We start from the raw sequence: 19,585 nt of genomic DNA, 5'->3' as shown, positions 1-19,585 counted from the left end.
CTGAATTGCTTTTATCATTTATTTTTGGCAATGAAATATATTTTAACCACAATCCCAAAAAAATGTTCCAAGTGAAACACATGTTTGGCCTGTGACCATGCAGACAACGTTCTTAAAAATGTGCAAGACAAACAAAATGTAGAAGCATAAAATCAACCTTTGGAGTGGCAGCAGTACTGAAAACATCAAAAGACTCTTTATCACAGTAACTTCACTTCAGATGTATAAAAGAATGTGCATAAAATGCTATGCAGGAAAATAACTTAGTGATGCCTCCCCCTCACACCCTCTGTTTTTATGGAAACTTAATTCTATTCAACTGAGGAAGGTAGATATTTTTGAGAAACAGCTGCTTTTTTTTTTTCTCTTTATCCCCTGATGGATGTTGCACAAAAGCTTCAGGACCTTGGCTCTGCTGTTTCCTTTTCTCAAGATTTGCTTTAACTTTCCAGCCAGCAGGTACACATTCAGAAGCTGCTAAGGAGCTGAAATGCTGCCTTTTAAGGGTTGGCAAGCTTGGAAGCCTGAGAGAAGCAAAGTTGCCCCAGCTGCCTGTTCCCAGGACCACTCAGTAGGGAGGCTGAGCATGTATTGCCTACAGATGCAGGCTCAAACAGAGGGTGTGTATATGCACATATCAGGATTGAGTACCAGTAGGCTCATCTTGTTCCACTCTCTGGCAGCTTAGAATTGAGATCTGGAGTGTATTTGTGAGTGTGTATGTACAGACAGAGGTGTCTGTTTACTATGTATGCAGATGTAAGGATCCCTTTGTTATCTGTCCTTAGATACTATGCCTGGTGCCTGGCCTTGGAACCCTGCCCTTCCCAGCTCTGGGAGCTGGGCTTGCAACCCCAAACCATTTGTTCTTCTGTGTGACTGCTTTTGGCTTGACACTTCATCACTGTTGTGCCTACATGCACTTGCTCCAGCTACTGGCACCAAAAACACTCGGGCCCTGCTGGGCTGCTACTTCTTCAGCCTCCTTACATGCACATATGATGGAAAACCCCTTTCTCAGAAAAACAATCAGAAATGGAATTTGGTGCATTCAGAGAGGACAGAGAGCATCGATCAGGCAGGGAGCAAGGCCAGACGAGTATACTGAACAGCTGCTTATTTACATGCAACCAGTCCTTCCCTTTTATTCATTTTTCATTTATCCATCTATGTTCTACTTACACCTCCTTAAATGTTCTTGATCATTCCCTTTCCAAATTGTTAGTTTCTCCTAGTAAACGTAAGGTTTTGTACCATCCTGAAATATTCTTCTCTGCATCCCCTTAATTCCTCTCCCTATTCCCCCAGAATATCCCTACTGAATCTTAAGAAAGGTGCTGTCAACAGTCTGTCCAACAACTCATCTTGCTGTGTTTCATGCTGAAATGCTGGGGTTGATCTCCTGAAATAATCCTGGTCAGGATGCTTGAATCTTGTAGACACATGCATCATATCCCAACTTGAAACATGCAAGCCCTGCCACAGGCAGAGATGATGGATGCATATTGTTCTCCCATCACAACCTCGCCATCTGTGTCTAAAGACCTGAAGTTCTGTCTTCCAAAGCAGTTGAGTTGGGTCCTTTTATTTCATAACAAGAAAATTCACCTATGGAATAAATCAGGAAAGGTTATGGCTTTGACTTAAACACATCTTTGTTTTTGATCATGGCTTTACCTACATGAGTTCATTAGGATGTCTGACAGATGAGATTTCATAACACCACCCCTCTCATGAACCCTGTCTTAATCTGGAGTGAGAAACTTGCTCAGTTAACACGAGCCCCAAATGGAGTTTCACTGTTATTGAACCTTGCCTTTAGCTCCTGAGCAGCCACTTCCAGCAATGCCTTTAACAAGTTTACAAGGCTCTGAGATCAGGCAGGCTTCTTCACAGAATCACAGAATCACAGAATTGAAGGGGTTGGAAGGGACCTCCAGAGATCATCGAGTCCAACCCCCCTGCCAAAGCAGGTTCCCTACACCAGGTCGCACAGGTCGGCATCCAGGCAGGTCTTGAACATCTCCAGAGAAGGAGACTCCACCACCTCCCTGGGCAGCCTGTTCCAGTGCTCCGTCACCTCACTGTAAAGAAGTTCTTGCGCATGTTTGTGCGGAACTTCCTATGCTCCAGTTTCTGGCCATTTCCCCTTGTCCTGTCTCCATGTACCACTGAAAAGAGTCTGGCCTCGCCATTCTGCCCCCCACACCTTAGATATTTATAGACCTGGATCAGGTCCCCTCTCAGTCTCCTTTTCTCAAGGCTGAACAGACCCAGTTCACTCAGCCTTTCCTCATAGGGGAGATGCTCCAGGCCCTTCACCATCTTCGTGGCCCTCCGCTGGACTCTTTCCAAGAGATCCCTGTCTTTTTTGTACTGGGGAGCCCAGAACTGGACGCAGTACTCCAGATGAGGTCTTACCAGGGCAGAGTAGAGGGGGAGGATCACCTCCTTTGACCTGCTGGCCACGCTCTTTTTAATGCACCCCAGTAAGCCATTGGCCTTTTTGGCCACAAGGGCACACTGCTGGCTCATGGCCAACCTGTCATCCACCAGGACACCCAGGTCCCTTTCCGCAGAGTGCCCCTCCAGCAGCTCATCCCCCAACCTGTACTGGTGCATGGAATTATTCCTCCCCAGATGCAAGACTCTACACTTGCTTTTGTTAAACCTCATCCGGTTTTTTTCTGCCCTGCTCTCCAGCCTATCCAGGTCTTGCTGAATGGCAGCACAGCCTTCAGGCGTGTCAGCCAATCCTCCCAACTTCGTATCATCGGCAAACTTGCTGAGGGTGGCCACTATCCCCTCATCAATGTCACTGATGAAGATGTTGAACAAGACCGGACCCAGCACAGACCCCTGAGGAACACCGCTAGTTACAGGCCTCCAACCGGACTCTGCACCACCAACAACGACCCTCTGTGCTCTGCCAGTCAGCCAGTTCTCAACCCACCTCACTGTCCACTCATCTATCCCACACTTCCTCAGCTTTGTTATAAGGACGTCATGGGGGACAGTATCAAATGCCTTGCTGAAATCAAGGTAGACTACATCCACTGCTCTCCCCCCATCCACCCAGCCAGAGACAACATCATAGAAGGCTACCAGGTTGGTCAAGCACGACCTCCCCCTTGTGAACCCGTGCTGACTACTCCTGATAACCTCCTCTTCTTCCAGTTGTCTGGAGATGACATCCAGTACAAGCTGTTCCATCACCTTTCCAGGGACAGAGGTGAGGCTGACTGGCCTATAATTGCCTTCTTGCTCTTTCTAAACCTGCCTAAGTTGCAAGGAGGAGACAATTTTCACTTGCATTCACTGCCCTCAAATGTATGACATGCTGAGATCAGAGTAAACACATTTGCCCCAGCTCTGTTTTTCAGCAGGTGCTTTCTGAGACTGTGTGACTGTGATTCTTCACACACGTAATTCTTCAGATGGCACCTGTAGTACAGTCTGACCTTGTGAGAACTGCAGAAATCCACAACTTAAGATTTGGATGACTTTAATAAAGGGACTGTGTGTTACCTGATCATTTAAAAAAATGTTAATTATCTGGTTGTAATTTGGGAAGTAGAAGATGAGCTTGACACTTTGTCAGAAAGTGCAACGATTAATATTCCAATCGTATCTGAAAGGCTTTCTAATTTATGCCACAGTTTGGGCGTTGTGATAAATATTTTTTAACAGTTTCCAGGAAGTTAAATTGCAGATGTGAGTACAGATTATTCAGGATCAGCTTACAGAGTGATCTGTATGCAAGTTCAATCTGTATAATTAGACACTGAATAGTCTCTTTTAATTTCAGGAGAGAAAATATATCACTCCAAAATGAGTGTAACTGTCTTTGGGATTTGTGCACTATTAAATGTAACATGTTTTGTGCACATAATTTAGAAATGCAGGAGAACTGTGAAAGCTTGTCAGAAGTTACTAATTATACGCAGGATTTATTGTACGTACTTGGTTTATTTAACCCAGATGTTTGCATCTTGCATACTTTCAGAAAAAGATTATATTAAATAGGCAACATCAAAGAAGCTGTATGGAGTAATGCAGTCAGAAGAAAATGCATAACGACACACTGGGTAAAGACATCTTTATGTTTGCTGTCAGAATGAATTATGGTTATGAATGCTTCGATCCTAACAGAATGCACTTATCAGCATGGAAGTCATCCGGTGCCATTTTGAGTTTAACTTTACCATCTTATTTCTGAATGAGTGCAGAAAATTGTGGGATCTTTCTCAGCGATTCCCCAAATCCATGTATTCTTTTTTGGCTGCTTTGTAGGACACAGCTTTTCTTTAGAAGGACGTTTTTCCATTTAAAGCTGCAGAAGCTCTCCAGTAGCTATCTGTTGTAATATTCCTCATGGATCTATCTGAGTTTTCAGTTTCACGGTATATTAAGTAGAATAGATGCTGGAACGAGGAAGGAAAAAGGAAAATTACTGTCTATTTTTTTTCTCTCACCTTTCTTTCATTCACAGAAATATAAATCTATGGGGGTTTTTTTTGGGGTGGGGGAGACACTTTAAAATAAAATTGATAAAAAGGGAAAATAAACCCTTTTTGCCTTTGGCTAAGTTGGAGATGGTTCTTACTAAATGTAGGTTTACATGGAGCTACCTTTTTGTGCAGTCTCTCATGATTCTTGGCAGTGATTTAGGGTTTGACCCTTCATCTTTCTTCAGTATGCCCAAATTTCATAGAGTTATGCTATGTTTGAAATGGTTTTAATTTCGAGTGAAGGATGCAGGTTCTCACCTGTCAGGAGCCATTCGGTACAGTATGATGGGTTGGTGCTTTTGGAGACTTACAGAGTCACAGAATCATTAAGGTTAGAAAAGACCACTAAGATAAAGAAAAGCAAAATATCTGCTAAACCAGGAAGCAAATGTGAAAAGTTTCTTCAACTTTTGTTTTGTTTTAAATTAATTTCTTAAGCATGTGTTTAATGAAACCAGAGTGATGTCAAAGTAAATGTCTCATGTAGTAGTATCACCATTGGCTCCCTGCCCTGTGCAAGTAATATAAGTCATGTTTTACCCAGCTGTTCTGCTACCCTTATACATCTGCAAATTTATGGTTTGCTTGGTTTAGAATTGTGTCAATTAGCTGTAACATAATAAGAAAGGAGAATGTTGTTTGTGTGCCATGACGTGGTGTAACCATTTCTTGAAGTAAACCTCAGTTATATTATTTTCCAAAAATGCACTATAACTTAATATACTAATTATTTATTAGGATCAGGAAGAGGAGAGGGACGAAATTCCAGAATTTACAGAGCCTCTTCTAGAGATTAATGGACATTTTAAAGTTGCTGCACCAACATACAATGGTCCCTCATTTCCTCCAGTGGCTTCTGCTCCTCAGCAGTCTTCTGATGTTTTGGATGAATGGATTGAAAGGAGAGAAACTATAGAAAACAGATTGATAAATTGGTGAGTTAAGATGTAACAAAATATCAGGAGAATGTATATGAAAGAAGGAATGAATCTGAAGAATGCCTTTCCTCTCTTCATCTTCCTCCCCTCTCTTCTCCTCTTTTCCTTTAAGCTTCCCTACATTTTGTTTCAAGAATGCTCCTTTGTACACTTGTAGGTGTCTTGGTGCTTACTGATAGCCAAACGCGTTCTCTTTTGCTAGGGTGGAACAAGAAATAATGGCAAAAATTATCAGTGAGATGTACCCAGTTCAGAGAGAAACTGTGCCCCCTGTTAGCACATCAGAGGGAGAAGACAGTGAGACTGTAACCTCTGACATTGGTAAGTTAAAGGTGCTGCTTTCAGCAGATAGGTTGTTTCAAATATAGGCTAATTTTAACAAGTTATGTAGACAGCTGTTTTGGCTGTGCCTAAGAGCAAGTAATGTTGAACCAGTGAAATTTTAACATGCAAAAGTGGATGCTTTAATTTATGCTGAGGCTGAGCAGGCATTATAATAAGATCGTTGAAATAAATATTCAAAAAAAGAAAAGAAAACACATAAAAGGCACCATTATGCAAATCCAATTTTGTTATTGACCATTTAAATGAACTTTTGGATGCACGTGGCATTTTGCTAAGGTGATAATGTTTATTTGCTTATCCTTTGTTAATAGAAGTGTAAAAAAATTAATTCCCTTATAAATCTGTGAGAGTGGGAGACAAATAGATTTCTCCTGTGGTGTCACTGCACTTCTCTGTCCTCTTTGGTGATCCAGAATTGCTTATCTATGTTCTTTCATAGAATCATTTATTCTTGGTATATAATCTACAAAAATCACTTTCTGCAAAGGAGCGCGAAAACGTTCATGCAGGGCAAAATGCACAGCTGCAGTACAGTAGATGTGTTTAAGAACTGAAGCCTGGATGCTTTGTGTTCCTTGATTTTCAGTTGAAGCTGCAGGTGGGGGAGGATTTCAGCTCTTTATTGATGCTGGTGTACCAGTGGACTCAGAAATGATTAGTCATCTCGTCAACGAAGTGCTCAGCGAGACAATTGCCACCATGCTGGGTAACAGGCAGGCTCAGGAAGCAGTTCCTGCTACAAATGTTCTTCCAAGTACAACAGCTGTGATGGTAAGAATCTGTTTTATTTAAGCTTTCCTAGTGAAGTTCTAAGGGATAATTTCTTGGTAGCACTGTGGTTCAAATACATTCAAGAAGAATTGAATGTATGCTTTTCATATTTTTATTATTCTTTATAATATCTAAGCAAGAAACAAGATGAAGTGAGACCTATCTCACTTTTTTTTTTCCTTTTTATACAGTTCCTTTGTGCTCTATGCAGCATGCTATATTTATCTATCTACTTATTTATTTATTTCAAGGCTGAGCACAGAGCTTGTTTCTAAGGGAAAGAACTGAATTTTGTGTTATCCATAGATGGCTTCTGTTGTATTTTTTGGTTTTTTGTTTTTTTTTTTTTTCTGTGAAGTTTATCTGAATTTCAGCAGCCCAAGTTCTTCAGTGCTCATGATTTCATGTTGAACTGCTGAATGTGCTCACGTGCTCAACTTCCCATAAGAGCTGATAATACAAATGATCAGCCTAGAATTTATTCTTTGGAAAAGCACCTTCCTCAGCCTGGTTATATAACTTTCTTAACAAAATGTCAGAAAACATTTATTGTTTTGTGTTTTGTTTGTTTGTTTTGTCCAGGCAGACAATTTAGGCTGGTACATCTTTATGTTTAGGTGGAGGAGTTAGAGTCACGAGGCACGTATCTCAGTAACAACTGTTCCTGTTTTGTGATAACCCCTCTCTTCCCAACCTTCTCCCTCTCAACCCTAACTCTGTAAGATAGGAGATTTGCATTGAGGTAAGAACTGTGGTTACAATTCTTTCCTTCAGGAGCCTCTTGTGCCTACTCCATTGCCAACACCTCAGGCCACACCACCACAAACACCACCTTCCGAAAAAGAAATGCCTCCGGTCAAAACTCCAGAGTCTTCCCCATCTATCACAGAACTGAGCGAGGATGCTCGTGAACAAGAAAAAATGAAAGAAGCAGGTAGTGAAAATAACAGTTGAACTTAAGAAGGAACAAATATGCTTTAATCTACTGTCTTTAATTTTCTTCTTCAAAGACATGTTATCTCAGGATAAACATTCTTGAGGCTATGATTCAAGTGAGGACTCATGTAATTCAAGAATTACGAGCTAATTTGTATAAAAAGGCAAACATCTATCTGCTCAGTGTTCTGTTTTCTTAATGCACGTTGCTATGGTCTGTGTGATTTCCACCCCTCCTAGTCCTTCCACTTTTCACATCAGAAAAGTAACTGTCTTTTGCTTCTTCCTGCGTTATGAGTGTTAAGTGAACCAAATTTACACCCCCCAGGTAAAGCAGCATAGTTTTTAAAATGCAGAGTAGCCTCCCTTACTGAAGGAGGTAAGGAATTGAAATTTTTTCCTAGCTCCTTCAAATGCCTCCACCATTCTTAAAGGAAACTCATCTTCACCTGGTCTCATCACAGCCATCAGAAAAGTATCACAAACATTACAAGTGCTTACTGGGAACTGAGTAGCTGCCTGTCTTCCTGTTTTCCTTTCTGACCTGAGATTTGTCTTCCCACCTGCAGGCTCTGATGTTCCAGCTGCTGTTAATCGTGTTGGCACACCTGTGATTACCCCTATCAGTACGCCTCCTGAAATAATCACACCAAGCCCTCCTGCCTCTGAAGCTGCAAAAATGGAAAATCCAGCACCTCCAAACCCATGGGATGATGCAGAACTTCCTCTGGAAGAGGAGAAACCCAGTCCGTTAGCTGATGAAACATTCAATCCCAAAGCTGTGTGAGTTTAGCAGGCTATATTGTTTTCTCAATTCTTTATAAATAAATATGTCCTCAGAAAGTCTGTAGAGAGAACTGCTTCAAGTATGTGCCTGGAGGTATTGAAATAAACCAGGGTTCTTTTTTTTCTGAATTGCTTGACTTATGTCTTGAGGGGAAGTGTGAAATATGGATATTTCTCATCTCCTTATTTGTTGCCATGAAAAACATGAAATCAGTAGTGTTACTGTCAATGTAGTGACAATGAAATACTCTATTATTAGCATTTTCTTTTCTTTGTAGCCTAAGTGAGAATACATGTGGTCATTTTTATCAATAGCTGGAAATTCATTCATGTTATTTATATGTTTATTCTTGGACTAATCAGTAAAATGCTGTACTTTCACTTGAAAAATTATTTGCAAATTCCTTTCAGTATGGATTTAATACTTTATTTTATTCAGTGCATTTTGGCATATTCACAGAACATATTCTTACATTTCAGTGAGATGTCAGTGGCGAATGATGAGGAACCAGAGGCCTTGATTTTACCATCCTGGCAGTCGTCACCAAGGCCCTTTCAGTCGCTTCCTTGTGAACCACAGGTTCCATCACCTGCACCTACAGACAGTTCTGAGCAGTCCACACAGGAAAGCAGTCCTACCCTCACAGAAACAGAAACTGCAGACAGACCCATCTCAGAAGGGGAGGTTCTCTTCAGCTGTGACCAGATGCTGGCTGCGAGAGGTAACTAATGAAACAAACCTGTGGAAATTCAGAATGTGGATTTTCTTTTTCCTTTACAGAATTCTCTTCCAGTCAGTTGAAATTACATTTCATGCTCTGTCAGATAAAACTGCGAGGCTGACCTTTAAATTTCACTTTATGCTTATGGATTTCTTTGATAGACATCCTTGCTCTTCTTGTCGTGAAATGAACCTACTTAGTAAGAAGAAAAAAATCTGCTATTCAGTCATAAAATCAACTTGGTAAATAATTTGGACTGTCTTGCGTGAGTCCAATGTGGTACTGAGTTTTTACTGAAAGCAAAGTGTAAGAGTGATTTTCTGGAAGTTGGATATCTGTTTTACACTTCACATCCAGAAATGAGAAATTGCCCAATTTACTGAAGCACAGTGTTGCAATTATTGAAGAATGTGACCTTTGCTTTTATACAAATGCTATGCTTTTCTGTATTTATAACTTAAGATATTTTTTAACCTTAACAGAAGGAGGACTGCCTTTCCCAAACCCCAGTGACAGCTTAACAAGTACTTTACAGGATGCCAATGAAATGGTAAGGAAGTGTTTAACAAGGAAGCTGATTTAGAGTGATAATCTGCTTTGAGCAGAATGGTAAACTGGATGTCTTTAAGCATTTTCAGTTATAAATTTTCACTTCAAAATTTACACTTTTAAAACTGTATACTTACAAGTATGCTTGGAATTTCAGGGCTCCTAAGAAAAAAGTACGTTGCACAAACTAATTTATATTAAAAACAAATTAAAAATAAAATACAGTTTATATACCTCCTGCCAGTAGGTGAGAGATGGATAATATGCATTTTCATTTCTATGCTTTTTTTAACTTTAAGACATCTTAAACAGAGGGGAACATTGCTATGCTCTAAGCTATCTTTTAATTGCTTGTGTGCTTAGTTTATTAAAGTAGGTTAATTGAGACTGGAATTAGTTAAAGCTGCTTAAAGGATCAGTAGTGTTTTTTTTTCTGACGTGGAAGCTTCTGAAGTTAAGGTATTCTCCACTTCCTTGGCTGTTCTCTGGATGTGAGAACTTAAAAGTAGACCCTGCCCTTCTCAAAGTATGTCAGTCATACGCATCAAGCATTTTCAAAGACTGCATGTCTCTGAATATAAAAAAGGAGAAAGCAGTTTGTCAGTTATTTTCAGACAAAAGTTTTGAACGTGGAAACCGTAATAACTTCCTTTGTAAAGGCAAAAAAGCTTAATTGTCAGCTTAAGAATGATTCAGGTTCACACGAAAATAGTTTTGGATTGTGTATTACGTGGATTTTGTTCCTTTTGTTTTAGGACTACGATCCTCCCAGTGAAGGGCAGGTGGTGAGAAGAAGCCATAAAGGCTATCAGAGGGATCCTGTTCTGGCTCTTCTAGCCAAATTAAATCAAGCACCTGTTGCTGTACAAGAGGGAAGGTACCATTTAGAGGTAAGTCACTGTCCTTTTCCTTGCAGCAAGCATATGAGTTTTGAAGGGATACTTTCTGACTCGAAAGTAAATAAAATGTCAAGTGTATGAAATCTCAAGCTTATCCTCGCTGTTGGCTATAGAACAAGTTCATACACTTTGATCCTTGCTGGAAGCGATCCCGCTTCACTTGAGTCTGTTTTCATGTGAAACTTTTAAAACCACTGAAGGTTACTTTATAAGTTAGCAGAGTATCACACATAGCTAATTTGCAAGGTGCACGTTTGCCTGTTTCACTGCATCAGATTCGTCCTTTTGAACATCAGGGAAGTTTTCTGTCACTTCCGCAATGTAGCTGGTATGTTTAGCATTATGGGTTCGTTGCACATACCTGCCTACAACATTCAAGTGGCTGCTATGAAGAATGTCAGCAAATGCTTTCATGCGCTCTTGCATACGTTGTTGATACTGATCTTGGAACAAAACCTCAACATTTTCATATTTGCTTGGCAGAAAAAGCAGACTAATAGAAAAATACAACTGCATCACAAAGAGCAAAAGTCATTTGTTGTAACACAACTGGGTGTTTTCTATATGGAAAATAGTTTGGATTGAGTGTCTAACTGACCTATCTGGAGGAATGTTTAAAGGAAGTGAACTCTGAATGTGGCAACGTAGTTGATGAACACCTTTGTTTAGGACAGATCTTTCTTTTTCATTTTAGTGATGTATATGCAGTTTCTTTCCTCTGTCTTGGTCAGTTTAGTCTAAATAATTACAAACTTCACTCACCTCTGTAACTGTTCCTTTGTCTGTCTTTTTTTTGTTTGTTTGTTTAATGAGCTCTGGTGGATGAACTTAAAGAATGGCTTTCTACAGTGTCAGCTCTGAGTCTGACTAATTGCAATGACATTTTCTCATCAGCACTGCCAATTAAAAATGCATCTCTAATTTGCTTGCTGGCTTTCCCATAGCTACAGAATATTCAGTCTGTCCACACAAGAAGCTAATAAGTTTCTCTGCACATTCTGGCAAGCAGTGTGCAAGCACACATACCTCCCTGTGTATCAGAGAAGAATTTTTTCGTTGATGTTGCAAGTATTGCCTTAAAATGAGTCTGTGCATGTGTGTGTACGTATATTCAGCCTGTTTGTTCTCCTGCATGGAAGCAAGTTAACTGTTTTCTCTCTGCAGTTTTGCATGTCAGAAGCCAAAGAACCACCCATCCAAACCTATTTAAAATCTAACCTTTTTATGTAACATCCAATAGCTTTTAGGTGCTTCCAGTGTTATGAGATCTGACAGTTGACTATGGACATATGTATAACATTGAAGACTTCTATGCCAAAATATAACTCAGGTTCTTGCCACGCTGGAGCACAGCTAACAAAATAAGTGATGTTCTTCACCTGTGATTATTCTCAGTCCAGTACTCATCAACATAAATATTGTTTTCAGATCCAGTGAGATGATATTGATAACTGATATCCAGTGAGTTATTCATTGCTAGTTGAGACTTGAGTTTGTGTGCTTTAAGGGTTAATGCAGTTTTTAAACCTGCTGTTCTGATGCTGCTGTTCCGTGTAGGATTCTGATGACAGTGCTGGGGAGCTCAGTGAGGGTCAAAGACCTCGTCTGAGCAGAGCAGCAGAGAGAATCCTCATGGGACACCCAGTAGATATGGACCATGCAACTGCTCAAGCTTCTGAGGACAGGCCGTACCAGGGATCGCGTTCTCCATCACCAGGGCAGCTTGTCCAGGCTGCAGGTACAATTTGATTGCTGTTTATTCTCTGAGATATTTACATGGATTCCTGTAACAGCATCTGAAGTAATTTTAGAAAGTGTGCTTAAAACGCAGTATTAAAAACTTAATAGCAATTGCTGTGGGGAGAGGATTAGCATTTTTATTTGGAGAATTGGATTGGTTTCAATCAAGATTTGTTTCCACTCTTCTCAGTCTGTTCTAGTCTACAATTGGAAAGAAATATCCCACTAAGTACTTGCCTATAAAAAAGTTGACTGTCAAAATATGTATTTTATTCTCTGAAGTCAAATTCAGATCTCAAAAACACTTAGTTTGAGCATTCTTGAAGTTGCTCTCCATAGGGTAGGTATTAAGGCTGGCAGGTGAAGTGATTTCTCTCTGTCCTGTTACATCACTCCTCCTCACTGCTTTTATCACACCATCAGGGTGATCTTGCAGTGACTCATAACCTGCAAGAAATTTAAATTTGTAGCTTTCCTATTACAGTATAGAAATTCTTTTTTTCCCAGATGGGTAACTGAAGCAGGTGTAGTAGATTGTTCGAGGTAGCATGGAGATACTTTGCTATGACAAAGCAGGGAAAGCAATTCACTTATTTTCAGTTGAAACTAATGCTAATAAGCCATGATTAATCCTTCCTCTCCTTTATCTTTCTATCCTGGATTCTGCATTCTTATCTGAAAATACCTGGAATATTCTGTACTTGCTTGTACTGAAATCATTATGGAGCTGTAACAACACAGATACGATTGCACTGATGCATCAAAAGTTGCATAAACTGAATCATTCAAACAGTTGTTTTACTTCTTCTTTAATTTCCACATCTATGAATTTGACAAGAGAAGTGTATCTCACACTGTTAACCCTTAACCACTAGGAAATAGATTGAAATCAAATGTGTTGAACAAATAGCCAAAATGATCTCAGAGCAGTAAGGGAATTTGTTTAGTACTGAATGGATTAACATTTTATCTGCTTACAGAGAGTGTTAAACTAGCTGCTACCTGATATTTTGGACCAGCTACATCACTGTCAGCCTGGAAAATATATTCTGGAATGTTATGCACTGCCAAACTTTTACTTGAAAGTAGCTTGTTGAATGCTTTTTGGATATTTATTACATGGAACTCCTTGGAAAAAGATGAGGTGATGTTGCCATCCCTTCCTCCAGCTCACCTGTTTAGTAGTGGTACAGTCATCATTAGTGATCCAAATCAACCAGCTGTGATTTTCTGATGGTGCTTAGGATTGTATGGATAGCTGGCAGACACCAACAGACACCTGTCTACTGGGGATATTTTTCTCATCTGGATAGTTCATCCCTACATCTGGCATAACGTGTTTATATCCATGCAACATGTGTATGTTTTTGTTTTTTTTAATAGCTATGTAATTTAATTCACCCTGCCCACTGTCTGTCCTGTAAAATTTTGCTTGAAGTCAATGCTGCATAAGAAATAATCGGTCCTTAATGGGGGCAGGGGAAGATCTGTGATTATTTCCACTTTTCTTCCAAATTTTTTGTATCTGCCCTCTGGTTTGCAGGATTCCATGTCCTTCAGTCCAACACAAGTCAGGACTATGAACTATATCCAATGAGAGCCCAACATTTTATTTCAGAATGATGTTCAGGGATAAAATGAAGTAATTGTAATACCAGTGGGTAAAAAAGTTCATGTTTTTCACCAGTGTTTCTGTACATGGAACCTTTTAGTGGATTTCTCTGTCAGAATGAGTCACTTGCTGATACATCTTGCAGGAATGCTGGGGACTGTGTGTGTATCATCATCTTCAATTTAATGACTTTTTTATCATGGTAACTTAATGTCAATTTTTGGGATGTTTAAGGTATTGTGCATTAGGTGTATAGCAGCATCTTGATGACGAGTCTTGCCTTTATAAATCTTTGTTTTCAGTGCTTGAAGTTATGGATATGAAAACCAACATGCAAACAAAATGTGAGACGTAGTCTTAAAGTGAACAATAGTTACAGTCACTTAAGTAATTGTAGTTAGACTTAAAATTCTTTTTTTGGCTCTGTATGACAGCAGAAGGCTAAAATTAGTTCGTGATCTGTCAGTATATTTTTCATGAAGATGCTTTACACACTTTCAGACTGCAAAAAATGGAAAGTGCTGCATTATACAACAAATTATCAGTAGAAGATAGAATATATACAGGTTTCTTTTCATTCACGAAGAACAGTGAAACATTTTCACAAAGACACCTTTACAACCTCTTCCCCACGCTTGTGGCAAAGTTCACTGAGCATGTCATGGTTATGGCCATGTATGACAAATCTTTTTTTCCTCTTTCTTTTTCTCCCTCAGCAGAAATTCTTGGAGATGCCAATACAAGTCATGGTCCGATGCTTGTGGCTGAACTGGAATCACAGCCCATTTCAAATCCTGTTGTGCAAGCTGCCCAACCAAACTGCAGAGTGGCGTCTCTCCCAAAGGGTCCCTCTCAGGTAAATTCAAGGAACCTTTTCTGTCACTGGTCAGAAAGTGCAAAACAGAGCCTAGGGAAATAAATGTTCATGTTTAATGTGAAGACTGTCACAGAACTGATGTGTTTGAAGCGACACGTTCAACTGAGAAGCTGAAGTCAAAAGTATACATGTGTAATAAAAAATGATTCTGTGGTTTTTACTGTGTCAGAATCCAACAATTTCTGTTAGGCTCAGGCCCACTTTTAGCTTTTTGTTACCTCCTCTCTGCTTTTCAAGTCTCACAGGACCTAATGGTATATAAACTCAGTGAAGATGAGGTATTCCAATGGTACAGTACTTCAATTGCAGAAAAATAATGTGGGAAATACATGGGAAAGGAAGTAATAGTAAGGGTTTGGACCTTCTCATTGTAAACCAGTGATACAGCATTTCAGGAGCTTTGGCTGTCATAGCAGGGGGATGACTGGAAAGGCAGTAATAATAATGTACTTTACAGTTCTGGAAGGTAGAGAAAGATTCTCTTGATCTCTGCTTGAGACCTACATAGTTAATCCTTTGCTACTTATTAATATGAGCTGTTACCTGGAGGTGATGGTTTCTTGCTAAGTGAATGTAAATTTAAATAGCATGTGGCAAAAGCCAAAAATGTTGTGGCAGACTGCTCTTCAGTATATTAAGCTGCACAGTGTGCTTGAAAGCAATAACATACTTACTATGGTTGATGTGTATAGGGATGCACTCTGTCCATTCCTGATATTCTATACTTAAAAGAGCCAAAAATATATTTAACACTCCCTGGTTTTATATTTTTGAGTCTTGATCTGTATTATGCCATTGGTATCCAAGCAGTTCTTAAATATGTCATCTGATGTAATGTGTTGCATCTTCAAAGAGGATTTGGCATGGTACATGATCTTCACTTGGAGATCACCAGAACATATTATTTTTTTTGAATAATTGTTCACAGGCAAGACTGGATTCTGTTAAGCAGCAGTGTCTGCTGGGGTGAAGTTTGTATCCTTGTTATCCTTTTGGCTAGCCAAAAATAACAGGCAGAGAGTGTAAGGAGTACGTTTCCTTCTTTTTAGCACCAGATAAGGATACCAGTGATATCTGCTTCTCTTACACTGAGGAATTAGCTGATGTGATGGATTTTTGTTTTCCTGGGTACAGTCAAAGGGAAGTACCTTGTGTAAGAAGACCCACATTGCATAGTCTCACCTGTGCAAGAAGTGTAAGGTGATCTGACCGAGTCTCTTTCATAGAGAGAAAATGTACATACATTTGTATATTATCTCATCTTTAGAAGGTTCATTTTGCATCTGAACCCTCTGGCTGTTGTGGTTTTTCTTGCCTGCTGGCATATAAAACCCACCCTCCCTCCAAACCAAGCAAACAAATCCACAGTTTGTGTGTGTGGTTTTGTTGGTCTTGTTCTCTCCCAAATAAAATATTCTCTTCCTAGATGTGGGTGTTCCTGATAAAAGGCTCTAACACATTTTCTCATGGGCTAGATTTTTAGCTTTTCTGTGATGTTTACTTTGGTTATCAATTCTAGGTGTACACATCTGCTCTGCGTGGGGCAACACCATGCTCTGTGAGCACTTCACTAGATTTGTGCATCCTTCTCTACTCTAGGTAGTACAAAAGCTTGTTTCAACGTCACTTATGTACCACGTAACAGTGGTCAGCCTCTTGCCTGCTTTCTGTTAGGGATGTGTCACATCTATGACTGGATCTGCTTTGTTGCCTGCCTGTAAGAAATAGGTTTGTGTTTATCTCTAAGCAGTGGGCTGTTTTTTTGTTGGTGTTTTTAGGTTTTTTTTTGGTTTTGTTTTGTTTTAAATAAAACTGTATTAGCTATGTTTGAAGCAAGAACGATCTGTTTAGGAACAAAATGAGGTTTTTCATAATGTTTGCGACTGGCTTCAGAAAATACATATTTCAGGTGCCATCCACCTAGGCTCTGAGTTTGTAGAACTTTGTTCTGATTTAATTTGGAATGTTCCTCCTTGATGCCAGGACTTACTGTGGCAAAACTTGGGCTGTTTTTGTAATGTGTCTGAACGGGATCTTTGTTTCAGAAAGGTTGTGTACAGCAGTGTGGAGCTGCCATACACTTGCCACTTCTTTGCTATCTGTCACATGTGTCTGGGTCAGATTCTGACCAACAGAAGAGCGTTATATTTTCATGTGGGACAGTAATGCCTTTCAGTCATGAAGAGTGAAATCTGCATGGTCACTCCAAAATAAACGGCTTAAGTCACACAGGAATTTTCTTATCAACCCAAATTCCTTGGCTGCTCTTCCATTCTGGTGCTGGGCTTTTGTGAGATTTATATGTGCTTTTAGCCACTGTTAGACAGGATGTCAGACTAAATTCATCTTCAGTTTGACCCCTTTTGGCCATTCCTTTGTAACATTACAGGAATTAACTGCTGTTTGTGGCCGCTTTACCCCTGCACTCCTACTCGAAGAAGCAACAGAATGACTGAGATGAAAATGGGCTCCTCCTGTTCTAGATAGATCATTTTGTGCTCGTGGGAGGGACGTGAGCGTTGGGACCAATATTTGTATGGCTAAACATTTCAAAAATTATAAACCTAAATCATTCCAAGTCCCCAATTTGTTGTTAGAAAGTCAATTGCAAAATACTTACATAATTTTTTAATGTAAGTGGAGATGTTTTTATGCAAGTTAGGTGAGTGGGATTATCACCTGGGTATTCTCATTAGCTTTCATTTTTAGTATTTCAAAATAAATAGCTTTTTTTTTTTTTTTTTAAACATTCCAGGAATTCATAATTGTAGGTTATGATTCTGTTATCTCTCAACTTCTACTTGCACCTCAGCTCAGTTTACAAGTTTTTAAAATAAAACAAACATTAAACTAAAACAAAACCAGTTCAAATGGACACTTGTGAGCATATTTTAATATATACATTTAATGTTCTGTAACAATGGTAGCCTTCAACCACGTTTCCATGAGACTTTAAGGTGGACCCTCCTGCTTTCAGAAAATGATGTTTGCTTCCCTTGTCTGCTTTAAACTGTGAGCAGAGGGGGTCATGGTATGTAGAGGTGCCTGAGTTCATGCCAAACCTTGAGGAATACTAGCTTGGTCTCAGACACATATATTGATTTTTATTAAATTCACCTCACTTCTGTGCTGGTGAGGATGCATTTGTGCTTGTTTTAGGGAGAAGTTTTTCAGCCAGAGGGTGGTGAGGCACTGGCACAGGTTGCCCAAGGAGGCTGTGGATGCCCCATCCCTGCAGGCATTCAAGGCCGGGCTGGATGTGGCTCTGGGCAGCCTGGGCTGCTGGTTGGTGACCTGCACACAGCAGGGGGTTGGAGCTGGATGAGCATTGTGCTCCTTTGCAACCCAGGCCATTCTATGACTGTGTGACTGTTACAGAGATGATGTGCTATGCACTAACGTAGGATTCTCCAACTTTTGTTCACTGAGGAGTGTAAATGTGTTCATGCAGCCAGTGAAGAACAGAGAGTGACTGAATGCTTTTCCTTTTGTTCCTTTTGATTCCTGCAACACTGGCTTACGTGGTCACTAAATACATGACAACCAGTAACATTACTGCTGATATTCTCTTTATCATAGAGATGGGTTTTGGCTGAAAGGAATGGAAAACCTTGATTGCATGGTGACATCATGCTTATTGTTTGCCAGACAAATATTTTCTTATTTTTGGCTAACTCTCTCACTTGTGGCTTATACTATAGAAAGTTTCTCTTAGGGAACTGAAGTATATTTTTCTTCCTTTTAGCTTCTGGGGTGAAAAATACCACTAGCACTTGGTCATCAGGTCTTCAAGATAATGCCCATGCTCTTGGATCTTTTGGATAGGACAGAATTGCTTTTTGACTTCTGAGAAGCAAGTGTTCAATCCAATATGCAGAAATTTATGATCTTTCTCATGTTCATCGTTAAGAATCTTCATTTAAAAATTCATATTAATCTCTAATATGAACAGAATAACAGAATAAATCAATTTTGACTGTCCTAAACAATGCTTAAGTCTTCTAAGCCTATGTGCACTGTTTTGACAGCCTCAGTCCCTGCAAAGAACATGATCTCTATCCCAGCCCAAATCAGCCAAAATTTCTTTGTATTTTTCATGTTTCCTGTGTATGTGAGATGGAATGTTTCTGGGATGCACTTTCTGTTCCAGATACATAACACACAAGAACCAAGCGTATTTGACCAGTGTGATTTTTCTTCTTGGCACACGCAGTGTTTGTTGCTGTTTTCCCATGGGCGTTGTTGCAGACATACATCCTCAAAAGAATGGAAGGAAGGCAGTAAAATAATTTTTAAAACAGTGTCAAAGAAGTATATTTCATACTTGACACGTGTTTTGCAGCCATGCACTGAAATCTTTAGTTTTCTTTTCCCTTTCAACTTCCCCTTTTTATCCAGTAGGTTAATACCTATAGCGAAGTCTTGGGTATGGAAGAAAGCCAGAGAAATCCTAAGTTCTCTCTGCCACATTCTTTGAGTAGGAGTTAAAGGACTCTCCTATGTCTGCAGGTCTAACTGGCACTTTGCCATCATCTTTCCGGAGAAATTAGAGTTGCAGTCAGCTAATTCAGATCTGAATTCTTTTGAAGCTGAAAGGAAGTAGAACAAGTGCATAACCTTTAATGAATCTTTAAAAACCTCTCTGGATGTTTCTTGAAGCTCCGCATGATTTTACTGTGCTTTTAAATAAAAAGTCAGTTTTCTAATATGATTTTAACGTATGTTACATAGGAAGAAAGCCAAGGAGATGCACGAGTTGCGCGACCTCGAGTTGTTCATGTGAGAAGGAAGTCTGAAGAGATGCAAGAAGAAGGTAAGTTGTGCATGAGCAAGCAAAGTTCTTTCAGTTAAGTACACCGCTTTTAAATATTGTTGTATGCTCACGTGTAATGAGGATCT

General features: G+C 39.7%; 1 protein-coding gene across 6 annotated transcripts in view; it reads left to right on the top strand.

Annotated features, from left to right (window-relative positions):
- The window catches only part of KIAA0586 (KIAA0586 ortholog), a 65,955-nt gene that overhangs the window by 23,627 nt on the left and 22,743 nt on the right, over positions 1 to 19,585 (top strand). For 4 of the 6 annotated variants that reach the window (XM_042864660.1, XM_042864652.1, XM_042864634.1 and 1 more), the window contains 11 exons: positions 5,250 to 5,446; positions 5,652 to 5,770; positions 6,381 to 6,565; positions 7,340 to 7,499; positions 8,071 to 8,284; positions 8,768 to 9,009; positions 9,492 to 9,559; positions 10,314 to 10,448; positions 12,015 to 12,195; positions 14,526 to 14,665; positions 19,418 to 19,499. In XM_042864660.1, the coding sequence (XP_042720594.1) occupies positions 5,250 to 5,446; positions 5,652 to 5,770; positions 6,381 to 6,565; positions 7,340 to 7,499; positions 8,071 to 8,284; positions 8,768 to 9,009; positions 9,492 to 9,559; positions 10,314 to 10,448; positions 12,015 to 12,195; positions 14,526 to 14,665; positions 19,418 to 19,499 (1,723 nt within the window). The remainder of the gene's footprint in view (positions 1 to 5,249; positions 5,447 to 5,651; positions 5,771 to 6,380; positions 6,566 to 7,339; positions 7,500 to 8,070; positions 8,285 to 8,767; positions 9,010 to 9,491; positions 9,560 to 10,313; positions 10,449 to 12,014; positions 12,196 to 14,525; positions 14,666 to 19,417; positions 19,500 to 19,585) is intronic. The other 2 variants (XM_042864643.1, XM_042864625.1) reach the window with 1 other exon arrangement.

The sequence above is a fragment of the Lagopus leucura genome, unplaced genomic scaffold (genome assembly GCF_019238085.1).
Source record: "Lagopus leucura isolate 7727_CA_CO unplaced genomic scaffold, USGS_WTPT01 Super-Scaffold_1, whole genome shotgun sequence".
Lineage (NCBI taxonomy): Eukaryota > Metazoa > Chordata > Aves > Galliformes > Phasianidae > Lagopus > Lagopus leucura.
This window is presented reverse-complemented; position numbering and strand designations above follow the sequence as displayed.